A 20,400-nucleotide genomic window follows, 5' to 3' on the forward strand; every position below is an offset into this window, starting at 1 on the left:
TCTGGCTTCGGCTCAGGTTATAATCTTGCGGTTCGTGAGTTTGAGCCCCGTGCCGGGCTCTGTGCTGACAGCTCAGAGCCTGGAGCCCGCTTTGGATTCTGTGTCTTCCTCTCTCTCTGCCCCTCCCCTGCTCACACTCTGTCTCTGGCTCGCTCTCTCTCTCTCTCTCTCTCTTTCTCCCATTTCTTTCTCTCATTTAAAAAAATTTTTAATGAATAAACAGTAAAAATAATTTAAGAAAAAAGATACAGGAATTAAATTCAAACTACTTAAATGATCCAATTTTGCTTTCTACATACCATTATCCATTAAAAGGCACCAGGCTGCCTGGAAAAATGGCACATTCCAGGGGAGGGACAGGGAAAGTAGAAGCCAAACCTGGATTACATTGCTTTGCCAGAAGGTAAATGTCATAGGTTGACTATTCAGGTTTCCCCCCCCCCCAAATTCATGTGTTGAAATCCTAACTTTCAACACTTCACAATGTATTCGGAGATGGGGTATTTAAGGGGGTAATTAAGCTAAAATGAGGGCCTATGTGTGGGTCCTAAGCCAACTGGTGTCCTTATGAGAAAAGAAATTAGGACATAAAAATGCACAGAAGGGAGACCGTGTGAAGATCTAGGTAGAAAGCGTCCATCTTCAAGCCACGAGGCTTCAGAAGAAACCAACCCCGTGCACACCTTGATCTTGAACTTCCAGCCTCCGGAATCCTGAGAAGATAAAATTCTCTCATTGAAGCCACCTAGTCTGTGGTATTTGCTACGGCAGCCCTAGCAAACTGCACCTTCGACATACATGAAGAATCCAATCACTTCTCGCTGGTCTATTGCCCAGAATACTAAGGGCTGCTCTCGCTGCTTCTACCCGGGACCCCGCGGGCTATTCTCAACACAGGATTCAGAGGGAGTCTCTAAAAACTACCCGAATCAGGTCGCATCCCTGCCGTGCCTAGATCCTCCAGCGGATCCCATCTCATTCAGAGTAAGACTCAACGCCCTTAGGGAGGCAGCGCCGCCCCCATGTAAACAGGGCTCATCGTACCTCTTGGCTGTCCTCTCCTGTGACCCGCTCCCTGGCTCCGGATACCCTGGCAGACACGTGTGGCCACAGGGCCTTTGCAATAGCTGCTGCACTGCCCGGGACACTCTGCGTGTACATACACGCGAAGGGCTCGCTTCCTGCCTCCTTGAGTTCATGACTCAGGGAGGCTGTCCCCCCCACACTACCTAAGATTGCACCTCCCCCTCAGCCCCAGCCCCATCCTCTTCTTCATTTTGCTCAGCGTGTGGCCATCTAACATAATACCTCCCTTACTACACTTTCGTCCAGTCTCTCCAATGAGAAAGTCAGAGCCACGGTGGCACAGATTCGTTATCGCCTGATTTTGATCACCGGCGCGTGCCTACAGCGGTGCTTGGCACACAGGAGGAGCTCAGTGGGTCCCTGCTGAATAAAGGTGCAAGGCGAGGTTACACCGTGTGCCGGGCACCGCGCACTTTAGTCATCTCCGAGTTCGACGCTGAGATAATCCTTGGCCTTTGCTCCCCAACCTGGACAGCCAGCACGGCCTCCCTCTTGCCCCCGCTGCCTTGCCCTCCCTGCTCCGCGGGTTCTCGTGGGAGGTTCATGCTCTGATCTCTTACTGGCTAGAACGAGGAAAGACCCTAGAAATATCCGGGCTGGGCAGCAAACACGCGGAATACCTCCCAGGCCTCGCTGAACATTTGTCAGGCCACGTCAGTGCCAAGAATTGCTCGGGTCCTGATCAGACCTGATGGCAGAGCCCTTGAGGAAGAAAGGCAGGAGGGATGTGGCCGGCGGCAAGTCCCCCTGATGGGTAAGCATGGGAAGAGCCGCTGGGGGCAGAGGCACAGACCACCTAACAGACCACCTGCCGAAACCACCCACCAACTTTGAACCTGGAGACAGGCCTCAGCAACTGAAGTCCAGGGACAGAGGTGGCTCCAGCTGGGTCAGCAATGACCAGAGTCACCATCCCTCCAGAGGCTCCAGATCCGCAGACTCACAGCCTCTAGCGTGACCAAGACGAAGCCCTCCGTCTTAAAGAGGAGGTAACTGAGACCGGGAGAGACAGGCGACTGCCCAAAGTGACACCGCTTGGAAGAGACAAGACCTTGCTTGCGACTCACTTTGGTTTTTGTGGGGGTTTTTTTCCTTCTTCTTTTTTCAGTTTGAACGTGACCTCAGTGCAGGGACGTGAATGGTCATGACTTATCAGGGGGGAAGGCTTTCCCCTGCCCTTTCAAGATCCTTTGAGCTGGACTGAAAATTAAATGGAGATGAGACAGATTAACAAGAGAAAATCAACTTTAGTTTTGTACCAAAGGGCATCCACAACTATTTGGTCAGCAAATAATTGCCAGGCCACCCAGAGACGGTGAGACACAGAGGATTTTAATCAAACAGCCCTTGCTGGTTCCTCCCTGTTTATTATACCCGGTTCATGGCATAATGTAGTTATCTGTGGTGACAGCTCTCTTCCCGGAGCAAGCCTCCCATCTAAATTCCTTTCGGCATTTGTGCGAGAGGACAAATGCTTTTCCTGAATCTGTTGCCAAATCTGATTGCCTTTAACTGAAAAATAACCTTCAAGCCAAGGTGGACTGTCGTGGGGCAGCCTGCCCTTGGCCCCTCCAGTCTCTTAGGCTCCTTTTACAAATGAAGTTCACTTGGAAGCAGAATGGGTGGTGCCGTTCTGGGGCCAAGGCCAAAGGAGCCAATAGACCTTGGACCGTCAGAAGGTCTAGTCGAGAGAACCAGGGGGCAGGGGGTCATGTTGACAGAGGCAGTGCCCTCCCTGAGCCCCTCAGGCATAAGCTCCTTCCGATGGGGGCTCTGTCCGCATCACGTCGGCAAGTCTGTTACGTTCTCTGCCGGTCACTGAGTCAACTGCCCCCACTTTTCCTGCCAGATCCTATAGGGAACCAGTCTGGTTGTTTGCAAACGGTCTCCAGCCTCTGTGTGGCCTTATAACAAAGCTGTTGTGACAGCGGATGGGAAGGAGGTGAGTGAGGGCTTCTTCTGTATCGGTGGCCTCGCCAGTGGCCATCTCCCCACCCCCCCCCCCACACACACACACTGCCCCTGGCCTTCCCCCAGGCTCACAGGGCCCTGCGGTTCACTGGGCAGCAAGAGCCCTGCCTCGGATCCAAGGAAGCCCACAACTGGTTTAGGACCCAGTGCTGGGGAGTGAAGGCGTGGGAGCGAGACAGGCAGGGGATCGTGGGAAAGCTTTGACTCCCAGGAGAAAAAAGAGACCAGTGATGAGAACCATCTTCCTTTGCCACTTTTGGACATTGCCAGGTGAAAATGCGCCCCTCGGGGCTGCTGGCAGCTGACCGATGGCCTCCAGGGGGCTTTGAAGCTACAGCAAGACTAACTCCGTCTTGAATTCATTTTGCCTTGAACCCTTCTCCCTCCCTCGTTATGCCGCATTACACCTGCCTGCACACTGTACTGTAAGCCTGAAGGGAAACTAGCTGACCTTTGAGTTTTTGTTTTATTTAACAAAAAAAAATTTTCTAATGTTTATTTTTGAGAGAGAGAGAGAGAGAGAGAGACACAGAGTGTGAGTGGGGGAGGGGCAGAGAGAGAGGGAGACACAGATTCCAAGACAGGACCCAGGCTCTGAGCTGTCGGCACAGGGCCCGACGCGGGCCTCGAACTCACCCACGGGGAGATCGTGACCTGAGCGGAAGTCAGAAGTTTAACCGACTTGAGCCACCCAGGCGCCCCTGACCATCAGATTTTACTGGGATGACTGCATTAAGACAAAACACATTGCACAAACTAATCAGCACATTCTTGCCTGTCACTCCCGAAACCCACGAGAAGCTTTTAGTAATCAATTCTGTTTGAAGTTTCTTAGGGAACCTGAGCCTGGCCCCCATTAATTGAAGACATCTGACCTGCTCAAGTGCTTGTATGAGCTGGTTTCTCTCTTCACGTCTCTCCTGTAAAACCCCTGCCTGCACCGACACAGGAGGGTGGTTTATTGGGACGTCAGAAGGCCATGTTCTGGGTTAGGTGACTCTCTCGAATAAAATCACTTTCCTTGTCCCAACACTCTTGTCTCTCTCGTGCAGCGAGCAGATCAGACCTGGGTTCAATAACCAGCCACGGTGATTCCATGGTTTGGGGGTGATTCCCGGCTTTCCCTTTAGAGGAAATGTTTAGTCTCTCTTAAAAAAAAAAAAAAAAAAAAAAAAAGTTTAGCGTTGAGCAGTTTCTAAGTGATGTCAAAAGGAAAGCGAAAGCAAAACTCAACTTTGGTGCAACAGCCGGCTCACCAGTGGCAAACACCACCAGACACAGCCATGGCTCAGGTAAGCTCCCTGGAACTTTCTGTTGGTGGCTCTACAGCAGGAGGGGGCCCCCTCCGATAAAGGCCTCAGTCTGGCCTTGGGCACAGTTAACCCCAGACCTCAGAAAGGCTCTAGAAGGCGTTTATGGAAAACCCTTTGTTGTGGAAAAAGTCCCTTGCCCTGCAGGACGGCGAGGGCTTGGGGCTGAGGCTCCCGTCTGGCACAGCGTGGGGCCCAGGGGCCTCCCGTGGAAGAGCCGTGGGTGGGTGGCTGGGGGCTTTGCCGCCGGGTGGGGTGCACAGGCAGAGGGGGAGCCAGGACTTGGGAAATGAGTGGATCCCCACCCCGCCAGCCTCCGAGCTCGGTACCTGCTCAGCTCTGTCCTTCCCTCTCTCCCGGGCATGTGTCCTGAATGTGAGCTTTCCTGGCTCTGCATCTCCCGTCCCGTCAGCCCTGCCAACACAAAATCCTGGCTCTATTGCCTGGGCAACTGTCTCCTTATTCGGGCAGGGCCCCAGGTCACATTTGATCTGCCATCAGCTACCGTGGACAGTTTCCGGGCCCTACCTTATTTAGATATTTAATCTCGGAGTGAAAAATCCCCTTCTGATTCCAACACGGTGACCATCCCTGGCCCTGCGCCGCCCTGGCTGAGAGAGGGGAGGAGCGGGGAGGGGGTCCTGGCCCCGCTGATGCTCCAGCCCCTCTCCCACGGAGATTTCCTTTGCCCCCATGCCAAGCCAGGCCCTTCATCGGATCCTGGAGGTGAAGGGGGGAGGGGCAGCATACAGGATCTCGGAGAGGGGTGTCTGGTGTGGGGGGCGAAGGGGAGGAGGGGAGGAGGGGAGGTGATGGGAGGCAGACACAGCCATTCAGTCATCCTGGGGGGGCAGAGGGCAAGGAAGGGCTGCTCAGGAGGGCCTGGGAGCCGCTGCCCAAAGGGTATGCCCTTTGCCCTGAGGCCACATGTGCCCTTTGGGAAGGCCACAGTGGGCCTTGGGGAGACTGGATGTGGGGTAGCAGGGACGGGGACAGTCAAGAGGCTGCGAGGTTCGGGGGGGGCCTGGCTGGTTCCTTCAGAGGAGCACGTGACTCTTGATCTCGGGGTCGTGAGTTTGAGCCCCGTGTTGTGTGTAGAGATTACTTAAAATAGGGGCGCCTGAGTGACTCAGTGGGTTGAGCGTCCAACTTTGGCTCAGGTCATGATCTCACGGTGTGTGAGTTCGAGCCCCGCGTCGGGCTCTGTGCTGATGGCTCGGAGCCCGGAGCCTGCTTCGGGTTCTGTGTCTCCCTCTCCCCCCTGCCCCTCTCCTGCTTGCACTGTCTCTCTCTCAAAAATAAATAAACACTTAAAAAAAAAAAGAGATTACTTAAAATAAATAAAATTTAAAAAGACAAAGGAAAAAAGGAGGCTGTGAGATCTCAGAGGCAGGGACAGCGGCTGCCCTGAACCAAGTCGGAGGGTAGGAGATGGATGAGGAAGCGAATTTGGGAGAAACTTCCAGGGTCAGCGTTGGTTGTTGGATATTGGCAAGAAAAAGATGGTGAAGGTAAACTGACCCCGGGGCTCCGATCGGATGACCTGGAATGAGAGATAGGGGGCTGTCGTTTGCTAAGATCAAGGCACAGAAAGGGAGACCAACTGAAAAATTCTCAACTCAGAAGGTGTGGCACCCGGGGGGGCGGGACGCTGAGGGGCAGGAAAGAGGCGAGGAAGGGGAGGAAGGCAGATGCCTGGTGTGGCCATGGACTATCAGAGCCAAGAGGTGTGACAAGGACTTGAGGGCCAGTCTGAGAAGCCGGTGACTCACCTGCCCGACTTGGCTGGGGAGGGTGTGGGGCTCCCAGCCTCAGTGAAGGGGTTTTGTTTGTTTTTTTGTTTGTTTGTTTTAACGATTTCTTAATGTTTCTTCTCTTTTGTTTCTTTTGAGAGAGAGAGAGAGAGAGCACTCAGACAGGAGCAGGGGAGAAAGAGAGAGAAAGGGAGAGAATCCCAAGCAGGCTCTGTGCTCAGCATGGAACCTGACGTGGGGCTCGATCCCACGACCCTGGGATCATGACCTGAGCCGAAATCAAGAGTCGACACTCCACCCACTTAGCCACCCGGGCGTGAGGGGGTTTTACACCCCAGGGAAGGGGTTGTGACGTCCACACTCTCAGGAGCGCGCGCACAATTCCCCTGCACATGGGCGTTCACGCCCTCGGTGTGCACACGAGCATACCCAACACGAATCTACAAACCCAACACATACAACACACACAGAGATGTGCATATACACAGAACACGCAACACACGCGCATATGACATGTGCACACACACACGTGTGCCCATGCACCCCCGTGCGATGCGGGCACACACGTACATGAGAAATAATACACACGCGCTGAATAAATCTCCACTCTCCCATTCCACGGGGTCCTTTTTTCCAAGCTTCCAGCCCCCAGTTGTGGAGAAACCTCTAAAAGAGACAGAAGGCTGAGGCCCCCACGGGGGCTAGGACTTCCTTCCCATTCCAGGCTCTGACCCGGTGATGAGTATCGGCAAAGGAGTGGGGGGATCCTCAGGCCAAGCTACGGGGCCCCCGCTGGGGTCTCTGCTGTTGCCTAGAAAGCTGCCTACGCCATCTTGGGTTTTTCTGTTGCAGTTTCATGGAGAACCCAAGCCTGGAGACCTGATTGAGATTTTGCACATTGGCTATGAGCACTGGGCCATCTATGTGGGAGACGGTTATGTGATCCACCTGACTCCTCCAAGTAAGGACCGTTGGAAATATAATTTCCAAAATATTTGTTAACATAATGAGAGCAACCAGGGGCGGCCGGGTGGCTCAGTCGGTTGAGCGTCCGACTTCGGCTCAGGTCACGGTCTCGCGGTTCGTGGGTTCGAGCCCCGCGTCGGGCTCTACGCTGACCACTCAGAGCCTGGAGCCTGCTTCGGATTCTGTGTCTCCTTCTCTCTCTCTCTCTCTCTCTCTCTCTGCCCCTCCCCCCACCTCACAAAAATAAACAAAGATTTTTTAAAATTCCAAGAAAAAAACCCCCAAAAAATCATAACGAGAGGAACTGAGAAAAGAGCTTAACCGGGGAAACCTGAGTTGGTTTCTTCCTGAGCAACCCTTGAACACGCCCGTCCTGTTTGAGTAATCGAGCGGGGTCCCATGGGTCCGGGAGCAGGGAAGGCAAGCAGAATGCACGTTCCAAGGACAGGGAGGGAGTGGGGAGCCTCTGACCGCTGCCGTCCAGGTCATGGGTCAGCGGTGGTCATATCCTCTGGATGACCTGGCCCGACACCAATATTGGTTGTCAAATGGAGATCATCACCTTAAAAGTTAAAAAGGAGGGGCGCCTGGGTGGCGCAGTCGGTTGAGCGTCCGACTTCAGCCAGGTCACGATCTCGCGGTCCGTGAGTTCGAGCCCCGCGTCGGGCTCTGGGCTGATGGCTCGGAGCCTGGAGCCTGTTTCCGATTCTGTGTCTCCCTCTCTCTCTGCCCCTCCCCCGTTCATGCTCTGTCTCTCTCCGTCTCCAAAAAAATAAATAAACGTTGGAAAAAAAAAATTAAAAAAAAAAAAAGTTAAAAAGGAGAGTAGTAAGTAATATCTGAAAAGTCGCACAGTGTGTGCCTCGCAGTGGGTGCTAAGATAAACTTGATCTCTTTCAGAAATGTACAAGGGCACAAAGATGAATTAATTATAAATGTTTGACTATCATTGTCTATAATGGCGAGATTTTTTTTTGTTGTTGTTGTTGTTGTTTTTTTAACGTTTATTTATTTTTGAGACAGAGAGAGACAGAGCATGAACGGGGGAGGGTCAGAGAGAGGGAGACACAGAATCTGAAACAGGCTCCAGGCTCTGAGCTGTCAGCACAGAGCCCGACGCGGGGCTTGAACTCACGGACCGCGAGATCATGACCTGAGCCGAAGTCGGCGGCTTAACCAACTGAGCCACCCAGGCGCCCCTATAATGGCGAGATTTTTGAACAACCTCAATGCTCAGCAACCAGGGCTTGGTCAGATAGCCGATATATATCCGTGTAATGGGACACGACGACACTGGCACAAGCAGCCGTGACATTCAGTGTCTTGAAAAAAATACCCACAGCTTGTGAAGTAAAAAGAACAAAATCTGTGGCCCCTCCGGTCCCATCTGTGAAAAGACAAACACCAACACCTCGATGGGGTGCTCCCTCGGCCTTCTTCCTCGCCCCGCCCCTTCTCTGTCTCGGTCTCGGCTTCCCCAGCGGCTCCCTGTGACGTGTCTCCGACTCCAGGTGACCTCCTGGGGGCCAGCTTCTCCATCATCTGCTCCGTTCTGAGCAGCAAGGCGGTGGTGAGACAAGAGCTCCTGCGGGACGTGGTGGGGCACTGCCGCTATAGGGTCAACAACCACTTGGACCACAAGTACAAACCACAGCCTGTGAAAGTGATCATCTGTTCTGCGAAGAAGAAGATTGGTGAGGAGATGGAGTACAGGCTTCTGGGCAAGAACTGTGAGCATTTTGTCACCGATCTGAGATACGGTGTGCCCCACAGCAGGCAGGTAAGACCCTCTTTGGGGCCAGCCCTCTCCCCCTGGAGGTCTGCTGCGGGGCTGGGGGTGACCAGGCTGTGTGGCCAGAGGGGAGACTCACCATGACCCACTGGCTGGGAGTCGGGCCGTCCGAGCTCAAATCTCCGCGTCTGTTGTCTCAAAACACACAGCTGATAAGTGGCAGAGGTGGGATTCGAACCCCAGCAGTCCTTCTCTGCAGTCTCTGCTCCCTTCCATCGTACAGCGGCACCTCCGGGGCTCCAGGCCCAGTTGATTGGGTGGACGGGGGCCCCTGGATGAGACGAGGATAAGGACGGGAGGAGCAGGTTTGAGAAGGGAAATCCAGAATTTGGATGTGGTGGTGGGTGGCCAGTTAGACCTCCAGGTGGAGATGTTGAGTCACAGGTGGACCTAGGAGCCTGGCGTTCAGGGCCGAGGTGGGGCTGGGCATAGAAGTTTCCAGGCTGCACTTGGCAACCATGCACAGTGAGCCCGAAGTACGCTGCCCGTGGCCCTAGTCTCCTGAAGTCTCTCCTCGGCTTTTGGCACAGCCCTCCCTCCGCAGGGGTGTAGCCCCGACTGCAGAGCCGTTTCCAGGCTCAGCCCCAGAGCCCGGGCTCTGGGAAACCAGGCACAAAGCCTCCTCCCTCTCCACTCAGAGTCAGGAACAAATGTCCTCACCCAGCACTCTCACACGAAAGGATCCCATCCGCCCATCCTGCCAGGTGTCGGGACAAACCCTGACAAGCTCACCAGTAAGAAGTGTTCACAACCCCATCTCCCGGGCCCCCTCTGACTCATCCAGCATCTTCCTAGGCTGGCCAGCTCAGAGGGCAAGAGGATGAGGAGACTCCAGGCCCTCGGAAGGGAGGGAGAACTGGCCTGCATTTGCGGTGGATGTTGAACATGGGTTATTCACTTTCAGGCGGAACATACCCTGATTGGAGGAGGGGTGTCCCTGGGACTCGGCATTCTAGGCATGGTTGGCTACTCGCTTGTGAAGACATGATCCCAAAAGCAATGACAGCCCGAAGGAGCCCCAAATCCTTCAGCTGCAGAGACCAGTGGAGACACCCCATGGCTCCTCTGTCTACCGGACCCTCAACCTCCAGCAACCTGTCGTTCTGTCTCTCCCTCTCCCTCTCTCACTGGCTGAAGGATGGGCTAATTGTGCCAAGACCAATGAATGAAGTAAATATATCTTCAAGAAGGACTTCCACTATATTTTTGCAGACTTCTGAACCAGGAAGGAAGGAAGGAACATTACTTCGACACCTATTGGTTTCTCCCCACAATTTCTAGCTGAGTGACCTTGAGAAAATCTCTGGACTCCCAGAGCTTCAGTCCCCCTTCTCTGGGACGGGGATAAGGATTACATAAGGCAAGGTGATGTGGAGAAGACTCCTGATGTCTGATAACCAGCAGATATTCAACGGGTGGTCTACATCGCTCCATGTAGACGCTACATCGCTCCGTGTAGACGCTACATCGCTCCGTGTAGTCGCTACATCGCTCCGTGTAGAGTCTACATCGCTCCGTGTAGACTCTACATCGCTCCGTGTAGACTCTACATCGCTCCGTGTAGACTCTACATCGCTCCATGTAGACTCACCATTGTTGTCACGAGACATCGTTCATTTTACCGTCGGGGTGCAAAAGTGCCCCAACAACTCAGTTATGTCCTGGCACAGCCACACCACCTGGTGCGTAAACATTTCCCAACACCTTTCCGAGTACCTTCTTCATCCAGCCTTCCTTTCAGTTTTCCTTTTCAACTCCAGGGCCTAGTCTTCACCCACCTGGGACTGCCAGACGGAAGTATGTTAACTTTCCATGCCGACGTTGCCATGGCTCAAGCTGCCCGTGGGTTGAATGGTGAAAATTCGCCACCTCAATCTTTAGGGCAGTGAAACTCTGAATGAGACCATAGCGACGGGTACATATCATTACACGTTCGTCCAAACCCACAGAATGCACAACACCAAGGGTGAACCCAAAGGTAAAGTGTGGATTTGGAGGGATTGCGGTGTGTCAATGCCGTTCGTCCGTTGTAACCCACACGGGTCCTCTGGGGAGGGATGTTGATGGTGGGAGAGGCTGTGCCTGGGGGAGAACAAGGGGTGTATGGGAAATCTCTACCTTCCTCTCAATCTTGCCGTGAATCTAAAAAGTCTCTAAAAAATAAACTCTCTAAAAAAAAAAAAAAATTAGCCTCCTCTGAGTATCCCTCCGTTACTTCCCAGCAAGCCCTCGGTGCGGTCTCAGAAGCTCCGTGGTCTCTCGCTTCCTCAGCTAGCCTCTGCCGCCGGTGACCCTACTGAATGGCCACGCCATGGTGGTCACCGCAGCCACTCCCCCTCTGGCTTGAGCACTAAGGATGTCACCCTCCCCTGGGCTGTACCCTTCGAGGATGTGAAAGCTGGTGGGTTCCTTAATCCCCCCGTGCTGCAGAGACCAGGCTGGCGCTAATCACAAGACCCCCCCCTAGAAAACACAGGGCTCTCAGAAGGTTGAAGGTTCAAGAACAGAGAGTAACTCGCAGTTGCTACTATCAAAGGGGCCCCTGCTCAGACTGCCAGTCTGGACTATCCGCCCCCATCTGAGGGTTCCAGAAGGGTCCATGCCTGCTGCACTCTGGTCAGAGGGCCCCACTGCCCTGTACAGAGTCTGGGCCCAAATGGGAGGCCCAGAGAGAGGGGCAGAGGCTTCCTTACTCCTTGTTGTCTAAGACTCGCCTCCCTGGACCTCGTTTCCTGTCAGGATCAATTGTTGCACCAAAATGGACAGTGGAAGTTTCCAGGCCCTTCCAGGGTGGGCTTGGCCTACGTGACCAAGTCATATCCCCGTTAGTGGTCTCGGGTGTCCACGTATCTGCCCTTTACGGCAATTGTCACCGTGGGACCCCAGCATCCATCACAATGCCTGGTGTACTGCCGGGGCTCAATAAAAAGTTGTTTACTTCATAAGTTCACTACTACATGGGAAAATACAATTATTATTCTCTGCAGTCGAGAGAAAAACTGATATGAAAAAAAGTTGCAGCCCAAACAAAAAAAAGCGTGTTGCCATCAAGTTTTAAAATGTAACGGACCGTTGGGGCGCCTGGGTGGCTCAGTCAGTTAAGCCTTCAACTTCGGCATCCCACTTCGGCTCCTCCAACTCTGATCTCACGGTTCGTGGGTTCGAGCCCCGCGTCGGGCTCTGGGCGGACGGCTCAGAGCCTGGAGCCTGCTTCGGATTCTGTGTCTCCTTCTCTCTCTGCCCCTCTCCCACTTGTGCTCTGTCTCTCAAAAATAAATAAACATTGAAAAAAATTTTTTAAATATAATGGACCAGGGGCTCCCGGGTGGCTCGGTCGGTTGAGGGTCCGACTCTTGATTTTGGCTCAGGTCATGATCCTGGGGTCATGGGATAGAGCCCTGTGTCCATGCTAAGAGTGGAGCCTGCTTGGGATTCTCTCTCTCTCTCTCTCTCTCTCTCTGTCTCCCCTTCCCTCTCCATCTGCCTGTTTCCCCTGCTGGTACACGCTCTGTCTCAAAACATTAAAAAAATAAAAATAAAAATACAATAAAATATACTGGACCAGGCTCCTACCCTCTAGACTGACTTCCATAAACCGGATTCCAATAAAATGTAAAATATATATATAATTAATAAAAGCACACTTTATTTTCATATGATAAGCTGACAAAATGGTTGCACTCGCTCTGGACAGTCCTTGTTCTCAGCAGAACTGCTGTTAAGGACTGTAACTCGCTTTAGAGACTATGCACATATTCACCGACTATGTGTCAGCCCAAGAAAAGTTTACCAAAACTGAGGAATGGGTGCTGAAGAAACAAGGATTCTGGAGCCTGCAGGGCATGACTCGGATTCTCCTTTAACGTCATTCTGTCACTTTTGCAAGCCAGCGTCTCCGTCGTCACCCCCACAGCTGGGGAAAGGCTGGCAGGACAGATGAAAGTCCCCACTGCTTCCCCTCTGGCCTCGTGGATGTCTGGGTGTTTTCCTCCGTGTGCCTCCACCAGAATCACCAGAATTTTCTAAAGGCGGTTGGGATCCGGGATGACGGAGACATAGGAGGACAAGGGAACTCTCAGGACCGCCAGCCGGCTGGATGTACCACAGAGCCATCCTCCAGGGGAATGACCCTGTGCTGCCTGGGGTGAGGGGACAGGGGCTCAGGGGAGATACTTGCCGGGGTGACAGCAGCACCAAGAGCACCTAGTGACCCTTGGCAGTCCCTCTGCTGTGGGGAAGGGCCATTGTCCCATCTCGTGGCTGGTCACCTGGAGAGCTGTCTCCCGTCATCTCTCTGCAGGTTTTGGGGCAGTCCCCCTAACCCCAGTCTGTTTCTCTCTGCCGATCCTGGTACCTGGAATTTGCCACAGTGAATTCAGTTTTTAGCATTTGCCTTCCCAGACAGCATTCGCATCCAATCTCTTTTGAAGCCGTTGGTATCTTAGTAAAAAGTGGTCCTGTGGCGGCCTTCAGCTCTCTGGAAGGACCTGGAAGAATCGGGACTTAGGGCGGGTAAGTCTTGGTGTGAGAGTGTGTGTGAGGGTGTGTAGCCAGGAACCGGGGCTGTTATAGGGGGAGGAAAGTGTTCTTTAAAAGAAAACAAGACAACGGCACGCCTGGGTGACTCAGTCGGTTGAGTGTCCCAATTCCACTCGGGTCGTGATCTCACCGTTCGTGATCTCACCTGCTTCGTATTCTGTGTCTCCCTCTCTCTCTGCTCCTCCCCTACTCACACGCTGTCTCTCTCTCAAAAATAAATAAAGATTAAAAAAAATTTTTTTTTAAAGAAACAAACAGGGTGGGGAGGCAGTAGGGAGTCAGGAAAGAGGGATGCTGAAGAGGGAGGGGGGAGACTTGAAAGCTTCCCAGTTTCCCAGGGAACACCTTGCACGCTACAGGGCAGGAGGTCAGTCCTGCTCTGGGGGCTTCTGGAAGGCACACGGGAGTCAGAAGGCTCGGTGGCCGCCCTCCGGGAGAGGCTGGTGGGGAAAGGAGACGGGAGGCCAGGGTTGTGGGGATCCCCTCGGCCCTTCCGCTCAGCCAGACCCTCAGGGCAAATGCTGGCATCCTCAGACTGCAATCTACACCCTCGCTGTTTGCTTTGCTCTCTGGGCAGCTCTTCCTTGAGACTTCCAGGAAAAGGCCATGCTCAGCCCTGATGCACATTCTCCAGCTACCTGAAAAACAAAAGAGAGAGAAGCTAGTTTCCCCTCCTCCTCTTGGCCCCCCCAACAAGAACTCCCCAGGAGTTATTAATGAGGAAACCGAGGCCCAGGGGCACCAGGCTGGCATTCTGGCCGAGTGAGATGGACACATGAACTGTCTTCATGTCTGATGACCCGATGTTTTCCGAACTAGCGCACCGAATCCTGGAAATGGTTTTTCCTTGGAAAAACTAAGGACGTGGTAATCAGCCCAACAGGGCCTGGCGATGATGTCTCGTTGGTGAAGTGAGTGCTATCCGTGGGATGCGAACTGGCTCAAATACTTCGACCCGCCCCGCCCCTGGCAGGAGCACAGTGCGGGAGAGAAGCCCGGAGCCTGTCTCTTGAGGGATGGCATCTGAAGCTTGACTCGTAAACTCGCCCGTGCCCCGCCTCCGGGGGGGATTTCTGGTTGCCTGATGCTGGCCATGCGGGCACCAGGACCCCGCCTTGAGTGAGCCTTTCATGCAAGGCGTGGGCACAGCACGGGACAGGATGGTGGGTTCATGTGCTTCCAGAACAGGCTGGATGATTGGGGAACGCGTGTTTAATCAACACTGAGGTGTGTGATGTGCTCAGCTTTTGTTATAACATGAGGGGGAGGCCTGGGGAAGTGGCTAACAGTCAGACATTTCCCTGGCTACCATTATTCACCAATGGAAACCCAAAGAACTGTGCAGGAAAGCGACAGCTCAGCTGATCTGCCACAGTGGGGGCCAGGCTCTGACTCACAGAACTGGTTCTGGGCCCACAGGAGGCCCCTCACGGCCGCCCTTCCTCATCACGCGGTAGACCCTCAGCACAGACAGGGGGTCTGGCCAGGTGGGGCTGGAGGGACAGAGCCTTTCTTCTTCTTTCTCAGTGCTCCTGATGATGAAATGGACATCTGTCATGAGACATGAAAAACATAATCACAATAAGTAAGGGGCGCCTGGGGGGCTCAGCCCGTTAAGCGGAGGACTCTTGATTTCAGCTCAGGTCATGATCCCGCGGTTTGTGGGTTCAAGCCCGGCATTGGGCTCTGCTCTGACAGTGTGGAGCCTGCTCCGGATTCTCTCTCTCTCTGCCCCCCCCCCCCCCCCCACGCTCTCTCTTTCTCTCTCAAAATAAATAAATATTTAAATGAATGAATGAATGAGTTGGAATCAAATATTTTATTTTCCAAAGAGTAGTGAGGTTGCGGAATCAGATCTTAGGAGAGATGTGAGCGCCAGCCTGTCATTCCAGTCAACGAAAGTCCCCTGGGTCAACACCCGGATTCCCAGCAGAGGGCCCCCCCCCCCCCTCCAACCAGGGCACTGGCTCCGCCCCCTCCCCCTGGGGCTAACCGCCTCTGGCCAGTCCCTCCCAGGTCAATTCACTCTGTGGTCAGCTTTGAGCTGGGTGACCCCGCCCCTGCGGGCAGAGCTGATTGGCCTAATGAGATCACCTGACCCAGCGGCGGCCAATCAGCAGGCTGAGCCAAGAGAACGCAGAGCCCCCCTCCCGCCCCCGCACTTTCTTTTTGGGAACGCGTTGCGGTTCCGCAGGCCGAGGTGGGCGAGGTGGAGCTGGGGTGATGGGAGAGGAGGAGCCGCAGAAGGAGTGTGGGGCGGGGAGGGGGTTGCTGCACACGACAAGCCCAAGTGGAGAGGAAGCAGGAGCGCTGGGGACGTGGAAGCGATGAGGCAGAGGAAGGATGCGGAGAGCAGAGAGAGCAGTACGAATCGGTCCCCGGAAGGGCGAGGAGCCGGGAGTGGCAGGATCGGGGAGCTTTCCCTCCCTGGCGTCACATTCGTGGCCGAGAGTCTTGGACGCAATTCCGGCTGCTGAGATCCCAGGCCCTGGCAGGCCCGTGGTTCCTGTTTTTATCCATCGTGGGTGTGCCTCCCTCCCCCTCGTGTGTCCTCACAGCATAAAAAAGAATTCAGGCCTCGAGAGCTGTAAATGGCCAGGGCGCACCTTGCGGCGGGGCGGGGAGGGGGGCTTCAACAGAGGACATTTACATCTCATGGTTCCGGATGCTGAAAGTTTCAAGATTGAGGTGCAGGCGGACCCAGTTCCTGCTCAAAACCTTCTTCTTGGCTTGCCCGTGGCCACCTACCCACTGTGTCCTCACATTGGAGGTGTGAAAAGAACTCTGGTCTCTCTTCTTACAAGGTCAGTAACTCCATTGTGGGGGACCCCACCCCCCATGACCTCATCTAATCCTGATCACTTCCCAAAGGCCCACTTCCAAATATATCGCATTGGGGGGTTAGGCCTTCACCATGAATTGTAGGGGAATACAACCATGCAACCCATAACAGAGCCAGTTGTGTCTTTAATAGACGCTACACGAGGCTGCGTGTCCCCAAACGAAATCTTCCTGTGCTTTCATTTAGCTTTGCTAAAACAGGCCTAAAGGGTCACGAAACAGAATGAAGTCAATAAACCAACCGCCACGGCTGCTGGCCAGGCAACGTTTTGCTCCATAGTCACCGGATACCCGGAGGACGGTTCCCTTCAGCTCATTGTTTTTTCCGCTTGCTTCTGGCCCGCAGAAGCCTCACGAAGACCGTGGCAGCCAGGAGAGCCGCTTGTATGGTCTTGACCGCATCAGGGATCTGCAACGGAAGAGAAAAGGGGTCACGCTCAACATCGGTGGGGGGGGGGGGGCCTGACCACGGAAACACACACCCAGAACCCGCATCTCAGGAAAGCGCCTTGTGGCATTTATCCTCGCTGACAAAACCACAGACGCAACAAACGTCAGCAGGGAGGGGGGATATTAAAAGCGCAGGCGAACCAAGAAGTTAGCCTGGTGGGTATTGACAGCATAATAAAGCCCCAAGGGGTGGCTGTGGAAGGACAGAATGACAATGTCTGATGTTCTAGGTCAGGGGCGATGTTGTAGGTCAGGGCTGGCCTCGAAGCAAGTATAAAACTGGAGAAACCACCCTCTGAGGGCAGAGAGCTTGCCTGGATTGTCCTCCGTGTTCCAGGAACTCAGCCCGCCCCCAGGCACTCAGAAGGTGTTCGTGATTTATCTGCTGAACAGCTGTCTTGACTCCCAAGTAGCACTAAGCTCTGCATTTATGAAATAAGATGGCCTCACTTGTGCGCTGATAGCAAAAGGGCTCTGGAAAAGGAAGCGGATCCTCTGAAAACACGCCATGAGGCGACAGGGCCATGAGGATGATCCCTGAGGGTCGGTGTACCCAGCGTAGCTGGTGGGAGCCCGGGGGCCCACCCCCTGCCCACGTCACTGTGTCGGTGAGACCGGTGGAGGAGAAAGGAGCGAGAGGGAGAAAGGAAGGCAAGGTAATGAGCGACCTTCAGGGGAAGGAGTTCAGAAAGAGGCACCAGAGCAAGAGACACACGATGTAAGTGAGGTGGGTCCCTCCTGCCCTCTTGAGCTCTGACCTCTCAGAAGCGCAGCAGAGGGGACAACCACTCTCAAAAAGTTGGGGTCTCCCAGATTGATTGCTGAAGCTTCCGCACAGCCTTTGGATGTGCTTCTAGATACTTCTAGATGCCCATCTCTCTCCCTCCCCTCCCACCCCCTGCCACCACCCCTCCTGGACAGAGGCAGGTCTGCCCTCCTCAGCTCAAAGGAGCAAGGGACCATCAACAGGGTCACTCCTGGCCACCCTGAAGCATTCCCGCTGTGCCCCAAGGCCACCAACAGCGCCTCAGTTAACAGCCTGGGCTCCTCATTTCCAGAAGGTAAGGCTTCTCCTTGCCCATCCCCCTTCCCCCAGAGGCCTTCCCCTCCTTTCCGAGAGAAGAGCTTAGACCTCACCCACCCTGCATCTGTAGTGCACAGCCTGAGGTGTGAACCCTCCTGGATGCCAATAGGGAAGATTAACCAATGCGCTGTCCTACCCAGGCAGGACTTCTGGAAGAAATATGTAACCCCAAACCCACCTCCAAGGAGGCGGCTCACACTGTTCCCTCTGCCCGTCCTCCTTATCACTCTACTTCCTGGCCAATCTCCAACTCACTTTCCAGTTTTGGATTAATCAAAAGAATTAAATCAGACTCACCTCAGGCATGACCTTGCACGAAGCCTGGCTAGACCAGAGCTTTTGGAGCAGAACACCTCTGGGTGCAAACCCCGCCTCTGCACAGTGGCTGTCCTGGACTAGAGACTCAGTACCTAGTTGCTGAGTGAGTTTGGACTAGCTACTTACACGCGGTAAGCCTCAGTTTCCCCATCTGTAAAGTGGGATTGGTAACACCTGCGACTGGGGCTGTGGTAAGGGTCTCGGGGCCTAGTGGCCAGGGAGGGCTTGACAAACAAGCTGACATTCATGGCCGTGACTCACGTCCTTCGCCATCACCGCCCCCCACCATCAGTCCGCGGGGCTGGCTTGTGGGTCTCCACACCCTGGTCCCCACCCGGACTGTAACATCCTTGGGGCCAGGGATTCTGTCTCTGTTATTTTTGTCTTATTCGTGCCCCTGTCTCCGCCCAAGCCCGGCCCACCCTGACACCCAACCACTGTCAGCTGAGGGAATGGCCCGGCTCCTGGACGGGGACACAGGCTGGGGACGCACCTGATCGCTGCGGGCGACTCCGTAGCGCAGCTCGTTGGCAAAGTGCTCGCAGTTCTCACAGGGCAGCGAGTAGGGCAGCTCCTGGCCCACCAGCTGCTCCGCCCGCTGGACGATTTTGCTGGGAGGCAGCGGCGAGTACTTGTCATCGTGTTTGTTATTGACGTGGTACCTGTCTCTCCCGACCACGTCATTCCAGCAGCAGCTTCTCCGTCACGGCCTTCTCAGTCAGGGTGGACGTGGTGCGGCCACACCAGCTCCCACAATGTCACCCGAGATTCACAAAGAGGAGACGGTGACTTCAGCCCTGGGCTCAGAGCCGTCCCCAAGCAGGCAGCCCCGTTGCCCTCGGCCTCATCGGTAAGGATGAACTAGGGCCAACCTGCCTGGCCTTGAACTCCGAAACAGGCCAGGCCCGTGCCTGGGTGACTTTGGAGAAGTCACCAGGAGTCCCCGGGCGCTGGTTTCCTCACTTCTAAAGCAAAGGACGTGAGTTCCTCTAAAGGATCACGTGAGCTCAGATGCCCCCGGAAGAGTGGAGCAGGAGTCAAGCCGAGGGCGAAGGGAGGGGACGGAAGACACTCAGGTCCTCCTCCCGTCCTCCCCTCACGTGCCCGTGGCCTAGAGACCGTCACCGAGCCCCCCTGAGCCGCAGCTGTGTGGCCCCAGCAGGCTAACGTGGCATTTTGAAATAGTAAGAAAGGAAGCATCTGAACAAGACGGAGGCCCGACCTGGGAATCAGGGCCCCAGACCGCAGCCCCGGCCCATTCACCAGGCCTCGAGCAGGTGCCTCCTCTTTTCGCCGGCGTTACCATTTACAGACTGAAGGGATGGGGCCGGGCAAGTGTCCACACTCGCTCAGCTCAACGTTGTCCAGAAGGAAAGAGAGGTTGGTTGGGCACCGGGCTAAGCCCCGCACCGGGGCTCTTCCCGAGCACCTCTTCGTAACTTTCCTCCACCACCAGGAGGCAGGGCTTCCTGCCGGCTCTCCAGGCTGCGGTGAGCAGGGTGGGCGGGGGACCCAGGATGCCACACTGGTTCTGTGTAGCTGGGAGACCTGTGCTCCTTCCGTTACACTCTGCGGCCAGTCGTAAACTACTCGAAGGAAGTAGCTGCCTTTTACTCTTGTCTGTCCCTCCAGAACCACAGACGCATAGGGGATTGGACCTGGGGAGTGACGTCCCTCAAATACAACGGGGTGGGTGGAAATGAACCCCGTCATCTAATGGAATAAAGGTGCACGGTGTCTCCACGAACCTCCTGCTAAGGAGGAATCGCAGTCGACGTACAGAGCAGGGAAGAACACGCAGCAAATTGTCACAGAGGGCCTCTTAATGCCAGACACTCGCGAACACCCCCATACACGCACGACTGTTCACACCTCACCCCTGGTGCTTAAACAGAGAAACTGTCCTGGGGCGCCTGGGTGGCTCGGTCGGTGAGGCGTCCGACTTCGGCTCAGGTCACGATCTCACGGTTCGCGGGTTCGAGCCTCGCGTCGGGCTCTGTGCTGACAGCTGGGAGCCTGGAGCCTGCTTCGGACTCTGTGTCTCCCTCTCTCTCTGCCCCTTCCCCGCCTCGCGCTGTCTCTCTGTGTCTCTCAAAAATAAATAAAGGTTAAAAGGTTAAAAAAAGAAAAAAAGGGAGAGGGAGCATATCCTTACCCGAGGGAGCCAGATGGACCACATAGCCATCTCCCACGTAGACGACCCAGCGCTCGTAGCCAAAGTGAGAGACCCCAGTCAGGTCTCCAAGGGGTGGTCTGGGTTTGCCCCGCAGTGGAAAATCCAGAGGCAGG

At 54.7% G+C, this 20,400-nt stretch overlaps 1 protein-coding gene, 1 long non-coding RNA gene and 1 pseudogene across 2 annotated transcripts; 1 reads left to right on the plus strand and 2 right to left on the minus strand.

The window, feature by feature from the left end:
- Positions 1 to 1,271: 1,271 nt before the first annotated feature.
- LOC115525487 lies at positions 1,272 to 4,727 on the minus strand. Its single transcript, XR_003972382.1, has 3 exons — positions 4,697 to 4,727; positions 3,933 to 4,205; positions 1,272 to 2,286 (listed from the first exon to the last, which is right to left on the minus strand). It is a non-coding gene; the product is annotated as an uncharacterized LOC115525487 (long non-coding RNA).
- PLAAT4 (phospholipase A and acyltransferase 4) lies at positions 4,267 to 10,071 on the plus strand. Its single transcript, XM_030332695.1, has 4 exons — positions 4,267 to 4,349; positions 6,974 to 7,082; positions 8,599 to 8,867; positions 9,784 to 10,071. Exons 1-4 carry the CDS (start codon positions 4,341 to 4,343, stop codon positions 9,865 to 9,867), a joined length of 471 nt encoding a protein of 156 aa, XP_030188555.1. The 5' UTR covers positions 4,267 to 4,340; the 3' UTR covers positions 9,868 to 10,071.
- A 7,711-nt stretch (positions 10,072 to 17,782) lies between these two features.
- LOC115526461 lies at positions 17,783 to 18,869 on the minus strand (annotated as a pseudogene).
- Between the last annotated feature and the right edge of the window lie 1,531 nt (positions 18,870 to 20,400).

The sequence above is a fragment of the Lynx canadensis genome, chromosome D1, assembly GCF_007474595.2.
Source record: "Lynx canadensis isolate LIC74 chromosome D1, mLynCan4.pri.v2, whole genome shotgun sequence".
NCBI lineage: Eukaryota > Metazoa > Chordata > Mammalia > Carnivora > Felidae > Lynx > Lynx canadensis.

Coding starts and splice junctions, on each gene's coding strand:
- PLAAT4 (XM_030332695.1), top strand. Junction 7,083..8,598: donor GATCCACCTGACTCCTCCAA/GTAAGGACCGTT, acceptor CTCCGACTCCAG/GTGACCTCCTGGGGGCCAGC. Junction 8,868..9,783: donor GTGTGCCCCACAGCAGGCAG/GTAAGACCCTCT, acceptor ATTCACTTTCAG/GCGGAACATACCCTGATTGG.